This window comes from Lepidochelys olivacea (assembly GCF_965140295.1).
Source record: "Lepidochelys olivacea isolate rLepOli2 genome assembly, chromosome: 24".
Classification (NCBI taxonomy): domain Eukaryota; kingdom Metazoa; phylum Chordata; order Testudines; family Cheloniidae; genus Lepidochelys; species Lepidochelys olivacea.
Window position 1 is genome coordinate 17,815,667 of NC_140434.1, and position 11,113 is coordinate 17,826,779.

The 11,113-nt window shown below is 54.0% G+C and overlaps 1 protein-coding gene across 1 annotated transcript; it reads right to left on the minus strand.

The window, feature by feature from the left end:
• Positions 1-570: 570 nt before the first annotated feature.
• LOC311512482 (phospholipase A2 inhibitor and Ly6/PLAUR domain-containing protein-like) lies at positions 571-9,025 on the minus strand (the record flags this gene model as incomplete). Its single annotated transcript, XM_084613694.1, has 5 exons — positions 571-758; positions 1,816-1,956; positions 4,401-4,565; positions 6,550-6,672; positions 8,971-9,025. 5 exons carry the CDS (start codon positions 9,023-9,025, stop codon positions 571-573), a joined length of 672 nt encoding a protein of 223 aa, XP_084469820.1.
• Between the last annotated feature and the right edge of the window lie 2,088 nt (positions 9,026-11,113).

The window sequence follows — 11,113 nt, forward strand, 5'->3', positions numbered from 1 at the left end:
GGAAGAGGGGAGAACCCCCTAAGGAATAGGCATTAAGCACAGTGACGTCGGGGTAACATTATAAAAGTCGTACCCCAGCCTGTGGGCAGGAGGCGGGCGAGATGTAGCGTTTGGGGGGTGCCTGGACCACGGCACCAGCTGGTGATGAGGAAGGTGATGGTGATGAGGAAGGTGATGACTAACATTTCCGGTTGTTCTGCCAGGGGCGGTGCGAGTGTGGGGCGGGGCGGGTGGGCATTCTGTCTTACCGCTGTCCTCCAGGCGTATGGGACTCTGCTACAGATGCTGATCAATGATTAGAAATACAGGAGGGTTCCTCCAGTGCGAGGGCTGCGACCGGCCCCAGCGGGGTCCCCAGCTGAACGGCAATTTTAAGAACGCTGGGACGGATCTAGGCACCAGAACCTGTCGGACCTCCCAGTGATCCCTGCAAATTTGTAAGTAATCAATAGAATTAACGAATGATATATAGGTTGGGCTCCAATGGGCAGGAATTGGGTGCTGCGGGGCCCGTGCAGGGCTGGGCTCAGGGGAGCAGCTTCCCCAGCAGCACCCAGTCAGGCCAGGCAGTTAGAGGGCAGAGGGGAATTGCCCCAGAGCCAGATCGTTGGTTGCTGTCTCCGCAGGTGTAGAGGTCACCTTTGTGAAGAAGTACACGTAGTCTGCCGAAGGCAGGGAGACTCCAGGGGTAACGTCTTTTATAGAGGGAGTGGCACACCCTTTGCCAGAAAATCTTGATATATCCAAAGCAGGAGCACCTGGAGAAGAAGATGGACCCGAGGGAGGAAACCAGCCTCTAATGAGGCGGGGGCAGCTCTGGTTCCTTCTCTGCCCCCAGAACCTCTGTCTCCACCATCCAGCGGTTCCCGCCTCTGCCCCCCGGTCCCACCCTCCCGGTGCTCTCCCTGCTCTCGCTGTAACCGGCCACGGCAGGCCGGGCGTCTGGTCCCCTCTTGCCTCCCCCGCGCCCCTTTCTGCAGCTCCACAAGAGACTGAAGCTGGAGTTTGGATCCCAGCTGATCACCGGGGGCGGCTCCTTCCCCAGCGCGTGTCCCCCCGGGGAACACGCCCGGCTCTCAGCGTCCCCGGCAGCCCCGACCGCTCGGTTCAGTTATTTTATAAACACCCCAAAGCGCTGGGAGTCCTGGACACACACGGAGAACAGGAGCTTCCACACTGAGCAATGGCTTAGCTCCACCTTAAACATACAGGGAGTGGGGTCTAGTGGTTAAAGCAGTGGGGGCTGGGAGCCAGGACTCCTGGGTTCTCTCCCCAGCTCTGCATCGTTGACATAACATTGACATAACAACAAGAGACGCGTTGTCATAACTCCAGGAGCCGGGCAGCATCACTGAGGCGGGGGAGCTGGTCTGGAAGGAAAAAATTCCCAATTCCTCTCTCCTTCCCTCCGGCCAAAACCCCTCTTGGCCGCCTCCACCTTCCCAAAGCTTCAGCACAGCCCGAGGGTTGGGAGACTCTAGGGGCCTGTCTACACTACAGCTTAGGCAGGTACAAGTTACGTCACTCCAGGGTGTGAATAAGCCACCTCCTTCAGCGGTGTAAGTTACGCCACCCTAAGTGCCGGTGCCCACTTCCCGCTGCCATCCCACTGCTGCTCGCGGAGGTGGTTTTATTATGCCAACCGGAGAGTTCTCGCCCGTCAGCACAGAGCGTCTTCACCGGATGCGGTACCATGGCACCGCGGTCGCCCTTCTAGTGTAGACTGGCCCTAGGTTTCAGCAGCCCTTTGGGGAGTTCCCGAGGCGTGAGGTTCCCGGGCTCGCTCCCGCACTGCGGCCAGCTGGCAGCATTTACCTTTGTATCGAACCCCAGCGAAATCGATGCAATAGTTCTCATCCCCTGTACAAGGGGTGATCTGGCTGTCGCATGAATCAGAGTTCAGATCAAAGCAGGTTGGGCACTGCAGCCCGTTCCCGGCGGTGTTCTCCTCGGGCACTGAGAACCGAGAGAGAGAGAGACATGGTCACAGGGTGGGTTAAACCTCATTGAAATTGCAAGGCGTGCCCGCCGACCTGCACTGGTCAAGCATACGAAGGCCCCACCCCAGCCTGACAGCATTGCTCCGTCTGTCTGTCACACGGCAACCTCTGAATCTGGCAGCCGACCAATTCCAGCATTTTCAGGTACTTTCTAGGCCAGGGGTTCTCAAACTGGGAGTTGGGAACCCTCAGGGGGTTGCGAGGTTATTACATGGGGGGTTGTGAGCTGTCAGCCTCAAACCCAAACCCCGCTTTGCATCCAGCATTGATAATGGTGTTAAATATATTAAAAAGTGTTTTTAATTTATAAGAGGGGTCACACTCAGAGGCTTGCTGTGTGAAAGGGGTCACCAGTACAAAGGTTTGAGAACCACTGTTCTAGGACCTCAGGGCCAGAAGACTACTGTCTTTGGAAGAAATCGGAAACACCCTCCTGCCATCTGATCAGAGCGGCCACCTCTGCAACTGTCTCAGATCAAACACCTGTTTGATGGCCCCACTGACATCCCCAAGCCCCCATCTCCACTTTGCCCAGTGTACACGGTTACACCCGGAATGACTGATCTCTCAGACAGAGAGAAGGAGGACGCGGGGGGGGGGGGGGAATGGGGAAGGAGGGGTTTGGGAGTGGGGCATTGAACCCATGGCAAACCAGGGGCATTCCACAGGCTTTATGCAGATATGCTTATGACTATGACTATGACATAACTGTAATATGCTTTATGCAAAATACTTCACGTGATCGATCATTGGAAAAGTTGTAATCTACTGAATCAGGTTTTCACATTTGCATGCAGGTATCATCTTTGTAGATGGTTACGAACATGGAGTATAACCCTGTGTTATTAATGTAGCCCTGATAAGTGAGGGCCCTGGAGGGTACTTAAGGAACTCGGTGGCCCATTGGTGAACAAACAATGACCTGTAAATGGACTTGTTTTTCCTGTAAGCCTGTGATGGGCCCTGCAAAAGCATGAGACTGTCTCTGGATTCCTGATGCTGGAATCCATCTGGGATGCTTTTTTTTCCCCACAAGAGCAGAGGAGAAGTTTAAACTGAGCACAAAGGATTCCTGCCTTTCGCAAAACCTATATAAAGGCGGGAAGCCAAACAACAGAGGCGGCTGCCAGTTGTGAGCACACCCCTGCTTACCAGCCAAGACATCTGTGAAAATGAACATGGGGAAAGGGCAGAGCCCAGACTGGGAGTGAGTCTAGTCTGTGAAAGTCATTATTTATTTTCCCTAGTAACCTACCTACCTGCCTACCCAGTAAGCCTGGACCCTGGATCCGTGTTGTAGCAGACTAGTGTATCTGGCTCAGCAAGACAGGGATCTGGGGGTACTGCCAGACTGCTGCCAAGCTGGCAGGGAAAACAGACTCAGGGGGTCTCAGCACATCAGGTGACAGCACCAAGGGGGTCCCAGTGACCAAACTCATCGCTGTTTTAAAAAAGCCTCACCCACCTCTACTTCCTGGTTAGCTGGTCGGTCGCCGACCCTCCCATGGCGTCCCCCCACTGCTTGTTACCCCTTTTATCCCGACCCGGAGACTTTCAACAAGTCCGTCTCCTATTCACATCCCAGCCTCCAAGCAGGTGCCGACACCTTGGCTATACCAGGCAACCCCTTCTCCCTTTGTCCCTGCCCGCCCGGAGCAAGCCGTGCCCCTCGGGGCCGATATCCCAGCCGTGTGTGTTCTCCCCCGACATCTCTATGACACCGGCGATGTCCCAGCTGTGATCACTCACTCATTCAAAAGCTGAAAGCGACAGGAAATCCAATTGTTTGGGGAAATGGCCCAACGGGCCGGTTTGAATTTTTTGCACAAGGACCAACGGGGATCAACTGGCCCGCGATGAACAGCCCCGAGTCTCTGAACTCAGTTTCCAGCCATCAGAAGAGGGACATCTTGGAGCAGCTTCCCACAGTAAGTGGGGGGCAAAGCCCCCAGCGAGTTTGAAGTGGAGGCTGATAGGCTCAGGGAGGTTTCGATTTGAGCCCATCCCGGCTGCTGCCCCCTCTCTCGCCTGCAGCCCTCGCCCGTCTGATTTCACATGGGCCCCAACTGTTCCACTCCCTGGTCTGGAGACCCGCCAGCTACAGCCATTTCAATGGCGACAGAAATGACATTCGAGTGAGTGGACTTTAGGGCAATAAAGGGGAGAAATGGTAACAAAGACAATCATGCCGGGGCTTGTCCACATGAACCATTCGACTGTAGCAAGCGGGGGAGGTGACTAAGCTCCACTGGGCTCTGAATCGACCCTGCACCAGCCTGCCACGGCCCAGCTGTCCACGTGCAGCCTGCTGACACGCGTGAACCCTTCGTTCATGTGCTTTAAGCTAGTGCCCTTCCAACAAGCCATGAAATGGCACCGTAAAAACAGATCCCTACGTACCTGCCAGTACAGCCGAGTTACACTTGTCTGTGTTGCACTGTGCGATGTTGACCCGGATATACTTGCCATTCCCAAGAGTGACAGTGACGGGGCCTTTTATGAAAGCACTGAAGTCATCTAGACAGCCTTTGGAGACGCTTGTGGACTTTGTCCCGTCTGCTGTTACTAAAAAAACAAAGAACAGAACTGAGAGGCTGGGAGGGGAACCTCGAGGCGGAGCAGGGAGGTTATTTTACCTCCGAGTTTGGCCCTGGGGTGACGTTGCTGGGAGCCCGTGCCCAGTTCTGGCACCCACCATTCCAGAAAGAGTTTGCACACTTGGGGAGGGGTCAGAGAAGAGCCATGAGGATGATTAAAGGGCTAGAAAACCTGCATTAGAGCGAGAGACACCAGGAGCTCCACCCAGGTAGCTCAACACAGAGCAGATTCGGTGGTGACGTGATCCCCGTCTGCCAGAACCCACCCGGGGAACAAACATTAACTAACGGGCTCCTCAGTCGGGCGGTGGAAGGTCGGACGCCATCCAGTGGCTGGGAGTTGGAGCCGGACAGACTCAGACTGGAAATAAGGCGACTGTCTCACAGGGAGGGTGATTAACCACTGGGACAATCTCCCAAGGGCTGTGGTGATTCTTCCTCAGTGACAATTTGTAAAGCCAGATGGAATGCTCTTCTCCCACCTCTGCTCTTGGGGCCATCTGTGAACCCGAGTTAGCCACGCCCTGGTCTCAGCATCTGCACTGCCAAGCCTCCCGGGGCTTCGATCCACCCGGACACCGCCAGGCCGGGGCTGCACTAACCCCGGGACAACGTTAGGCCTTTTGCAGGCATGTCCCATGGTTGTTAGCACTGCCCTGAGCTGTGCAGTTCTCTGCCGTGAGTCTCTGCGACGGCGACTCTGCTTGAGAGCCAGGTAGAGACGAAGCCGGCTGCAGGGAAAGTGGAGTTTAAAACGTCCCCAAGGGGTCGATAAACCGGAAGGTGATTTCGCTGCAGCAGAAGTGAGTAGGCAGGAGGACAGGAAAACATGGCCCCCAAGGAATTATGGGAAGGCATTGGAGGACTATTGGCAACTGTGTGAAATAAGCTAGTGTACAGCTGTGTCCCCACTGCAAAGTTAAAGTGGAACCCGGGTCTAAGCTACACCTTGAACTGCACAGCCAGCCTGAGCTCACAGCTCATATCCACTCAGGTGAAAGGGTCTGTGTGTGGTTAGTAGAGACGGTGGCGGGGGTTAGAGCTAAACCCCGGGTCACGGCCCACATTAAATGCAGTGAAGCCGTACCCTGAGTGGGTGGAAGTTTTAATAAACCCATTTGTGACTGTGCTGGGAAAATTTCCTGACTGTGGTCAGAAGGGTGTGTGTGTGGGGGGGATAGATAGATAGGGTGTGTGGGGATAGATAGATAGATAGATCACATTAAAGCTGATTTGTGCTATGCATCCTTCTTACAGGGTAAATGAAAGGAAACATTAAATCTCTTTAATTCAAAGGAAGGATGAACAAAACCAGGTCTGTAACTAAGGTTTTCAATTTCAAAAGGGCAAACATTGAGAAGGGAACTAGTGAAATCTACTGTCCTGATCCCAGGGAGTTGAAAATGGAGAAGGTTTGGAATCTCTTGAAGTCAAACAGGCAGAAACTATCTTGAATTTGCATCCCAAGCAAGGAGAAAAATCTTGTAAGGCTGGGCTCCAGCCCTGAGCAGCTGACTAAGAGGTTCAGACAGGATTCTGGGAGCCCGGTAGTGTACAAGGGGTCTCACTGCCAATTTGCTTTTTTTAACATAATTCAGAACGTGCATTTCCACCCAAAGCAGCTTCGCTTGCTGCAGCGCAGCCGTCCATTGTGGAGCTGAAAACGTAGTGAATAAAAATCCATAACTAAAGCCCAAGGGGTGAGATCCTGGCCCCACTGAAGTCAATGGCAGATCTGCAACTGGCTCCAAGGGGCAGGATTTCAGACCGCCCAGTCTGCCAGTCGCAACCCTGTAATGTTGCCTGAACAAATCAAGCGTCGAGCTCAGACTGAGTGTTCTGTGCCAGGTGAATGTGCTTTGTGGGTGGATTGTGCTGGGGTTGGCCGTAGCGATGAGGATGTGTCAGACTGTGGGGTAGGATGTGCCTGGACTGACGGCAATGTCACCTACCCAGGGTATTTTCTTCTACCACCATAACGCAGCCACCTTTAGCCATGTCTACTGTGCAGGTCCCTGCTGGAGGCTGGCAGGAGTCTGCTGAGCCATAGCACGCTTGGCATGTCACTGTTTGTGCTGGAGAAAGAAGAACACGTGTTTCCTTTTTACTGTGGCATAACAGTGTCACTCTGACACGTCCCTTAGCCCCAAGTCTTCCCCCTCTGCTCCAAACAAGCCGAGGGGTTAACGGACCCAGTTTCCTCTGGGACACTCGGCAATTGCACAATTTCAGCCGCCCTGGACCAGTGGTACCCAGGGGGTCAGCACGGGGACGGGTGAAGGGGATGGTGCTCTTCCCAAGCTCCGCCCACATATTCAGCTCCGCCCACCCAAGATCTCATTCCTGTTTTAAAGGTATTCACAGTACCGGAGAGTCGCTCACTTCTCAGCGTGCGTTGCCTGAATCCATTGCACCACCCAGGGCTCCTTGCAGCCCCCCATTGCCCTCACAAACTCGAGTTCCCCTCCCATCTCCTTCTATAGCAGGTTTGCCAGGCTCAGACCCCCACCCCCTACATAATGCCAGGGGCTCTGTGTACCCTCCATTCCCCTGCCCCGTACCAAGGTCTCCTATTCTCTCCCCATGCCAGGGGTTCTGTGTGCCCCCCATTCCCATCCCCCATACCTGGGCCCCCAATCTCCCCCAATGCCAGGGGTTCTGTGTGCCCTCCTCCTCCCCTTCCCCCCACCATCCGTCTTTCTGCCTGGGAGATCAGCCGCTCAGGGTGTAATATGTTAAGCTCCATGGGGACACTGGGCAAAGCTGGTCTGGGGGGTGTTGATGGGCTGGAAGGTGTCAATGGCCCCATCAACTGGTTCTTTGATCTACACACAGTTACAGAGGGGGTTGAAGGTCTGGCTGGGCTGGCCAGTCTCCAACAGCTCTGTGTGTCCCCGATTACCCTCTTCCGGTTTTCTGATTCCGTCCTCCACCCCCCAAAAATCAATAGGGTTCTGCCCAGTGATGTCTGTAACATCCCCTGCAATTTAGGAGTTGATGGAACGCAGTGTTCAAAAGTTACTTCATTGCACAGAAATAGGGAAATGCCATTGAGGTGAGTGCGGCCAGGTTGTCTGGGCTGCCTGCCAGCCAGCAGAGGGGTCTGACGGAAAGGTTTGGGGTGCAGAAGCCAGCTGTCTTGGCCCTTAGCTTCGCAGGGATTGCTCCCCTTTGGGAAGGCTCTGTGATGGGCTGGCTCCAGGACTACAGCCGGTTACAGGCCCTAGGCTTAAGTTAAAGTCAACTTTGCCCACATCCCTCTGGATCAGCCCAGCCATTTGCAGTATGTGGGAGATGGCAAGGATGGAAATTGCCAGGCAAAAAACTGTGTTAAACAGCACAAAGGGACGTTCATTGTCTCTTGTTCCCCAAATTATCATTGATACAAGTCATATTAACCACAGCGCACAGACCTCTTGGGGACATATAAGTGGAGAATCTCTGCCCTTCAGTCCTTATGTACAGCGCCCTGCACACGAACTGTGTAAGTGCAACATCTTCACAGCTTTTCTTTTAGAGAGTCTAAGAGTTTCAGGCTCTGATGCTGATCTAGTCTGAGCTCCTGCCTAGCTGAAGCCAGAAAACCTCACCCAGCCCTTCCTCCATGCAGCCCATATCTGATGGTCGAGTTAGAGCCAATCTTCCAGAAGGACGTCCAATCCCAATGTACAGAGACCAAGAGATGGAGAATCCCCACCACCACCACCACCCCCACTTGAGAAGCTGGTGCCAGGATTAATTCCACTTTGGACTGATCTAAATTCAGCTCCCACCATTGGATCTCATTCTGCCTCTGTTTGCTCGGTTGGAGAGCCCTCTGCTACTGGACATTGTAGGCTTGATTCCAGGTTACACTCAGTCCCCTATTGTGTAATTTACTCCTCTATTAATTCCCCTTTATGCTGCCAAAGCAGTGCAGAGGGGCATCGTGGGAATAAGAATTCAGGGCAGTGTCCAGTCACGGTGTCCCTCAGGTCCACGCCCAACAGATGGGTTGCTATGGCTGCGGCCCTTGGGGAATTCACACCCTGAGCACTGCAGTGTGACCAGTCTAACCCCTGGGAGAGATGGAGGTCGATGGGTGAATGCTTCCCTCAACTCGGCTACCGTCGCTCGGGGAGGGGAGTTCCTAGAGGGATAGAAAACCCCGTCCTTTGGGACATGAGGCATCTTCACTACAGGGCTCTGCTGGCCCAGCCACAGCTCTGTGGCTAACCATGACAGCAGCCATAGTGTAGACAGGGCCCTGTACCCCACACAGAGCTAATCCCCCCTCCCTGCATAGGCTGGATGTTCTCCTGACTGAGGATCCATGGGGGGTAAAGTGTCCAAGTCCGGGCTGGTTTCAATGGCCACAGCAGCGGGTGACTCACCTTGTGCACTCGTAGCTAGGAGAGCAGGGAGAAGGCAGAGGAGGAAGGAAACCATCCTGGTCCTGGCAGGCCCACGGGGCTGGGCTCAGAGCTGAACAGGGCCTTCTCTCGGCTGACACAGCGAGCTCTGCCGGGGGGAGGAGGAGAGAGTCAAGACCGAAATGAGGATGGAAAGGGAAAGGGAATTAGAGCTGAGATTAAGGGGGGGAAGCACCAGGGAACAGAGCTGCACAAATAACCAATTTTTTGGTTCACTGGCAGTTCTCAAAGATCGGGGGGGTGGGAGGATCTTTTTTGGTGGGCCCAAAATTCTCATCTAACTAGAAAGCCAGACAAAACGTTTTCTTTTTTCAGAATTTGTTTTTCTAGAATTTTTTCCAGCTGAAGAAATGCAGAGAAATCAACACAAATTCGTGAAACGTTTCAGTCGCCCCAAAGCTGCATTCTTCAGTGGAGAAAAGTTTTGGTTGGAAAATTTCTCCCAGCTCCCCCATGGCCCAGACACGCCTCGCCGTAGCAGAGCGGGGGCTCCGGGACACCGGAGAAGGGCGCTCCGCGGGGCAATCCTCGTCATAGTCGTGGCTCCGGACGCAATCGTGGTGACCAGCAAAGTGCAGATGTCAGATGGAGCCAGTGACAGTCACAGGGACACGACCTGCCCCTGCCTCACGTCCTGTTACACCAAATCGCTTCAATGTGGAAGGAGACAGTTAAACAGCAAGTCAGCCGCAGCCTGTGTGCTTATTGCCAGACGGCCAGGGCCCCAGCAAGCCTACGGGTCCATTGACTTCAACAGTTACACTGGTGTAAACCGGCTGGGATCTGCCCCATTGACTCCAATGGAGCTACGGCCGATTGACCCCAGCTGGGGATCAGGCCCAGTTTTCACTCCCTCCTCCGTATTTGCTCCATGTCTGCACCGTCCCTTCTGACATGGGGCGATCAGCACGGCCTTGGGGCGCCAGGGTCAGAGCATCCTGCCGATCTGCAGAGGGGCCCTACAGTGTTTCCAGATTATCTCCACCCCCTTGGGTGGCCCAACGGCTTCTTCGCTTTCCTCTTCTGCAGCGAGCTGAGGTGTCCATTGATCCTCCTGCGGGGACGCTCCGGTCCCTTCCCTGGATCAGCCCGGTTCAGTTAGAACCTGTCAGGTCTCAGAGGCTTCAGACCCCCGCCCTGCCCATGTGCGTTACTTTGCATTGACCAAAACTCAACTTCATCTGCCATCGCGTTGCCCGTTGACCCAGCTCCGTTCGATCTCCCTCAAGTTCCCGACTAGCCTCCATTTGTTGCCTTCTCTGCAGATTTCACCACCTCCTCGCTCACCCTCCATCAGATCATCTGAGTACCGTGAACGCTGGGTCTAGCGCAGAGCCTGGAGGACTCCACTTTTAAGCTTTTGCCATCACACAAAATTCCCTTGAATTCCGGCTCTGTTTTCTTGAGACACCAGGTGGGGGGAAGAGACGAGCTTCCGAGCGACACCGAGCTCTGCTGCGGTCAGCGGAGCTCGACAGCTCGTGTCTCTCCCCAGCAGAAGCTGGTCCAATAAAAGCTTTTCCCTCCCCCACCTTGTCTCTCTAATATCCCGGGACCTGAATGGCTACAACAATGCTGCAAAGTCTGTTTTCCGGCTGTTGTCCTGTTTCTGCTCCATGACAGTTCTTTGCCTCCCACCCCAGGACGGCTTTGATTACTTACTGCCCTATGACAGGTTTCAGAGTGACTGCCGTGTTAGTCTGTATTCACAGAAAGAAAAGGATGCATCCCATGAAGTGAGCTGTAGCTCAGGAAAGCTTATGCTCAAATAAATTGGTTAGTCTCTAAGGTGCCACAAGTCCTCCTTTTCTTTTTCTGCCCCATGGCGAGGGACTGTGCTGAAGTCTTTTTGACAGTCCAAATCAAGTAGGTCAACTGGCTCTTCTCTGCTCCCTAAACCTGGGACGTTCAAAGCATCTGAACGGAGTCCAAAGCCTGACTCCCGGGGAGCGTCAGCAGATGCTGGCCCCCTCGCTGCCATTTTTGCCTTTAAAAGGTCTCTATTTCATTCACACACAATTCCATGAGTGGGGCTTCTTTTCCTTTGCAAAACTTGACCCGCTTTATCCCTGGAGCTTGCATTTGAAATATATCTCCATCCTTT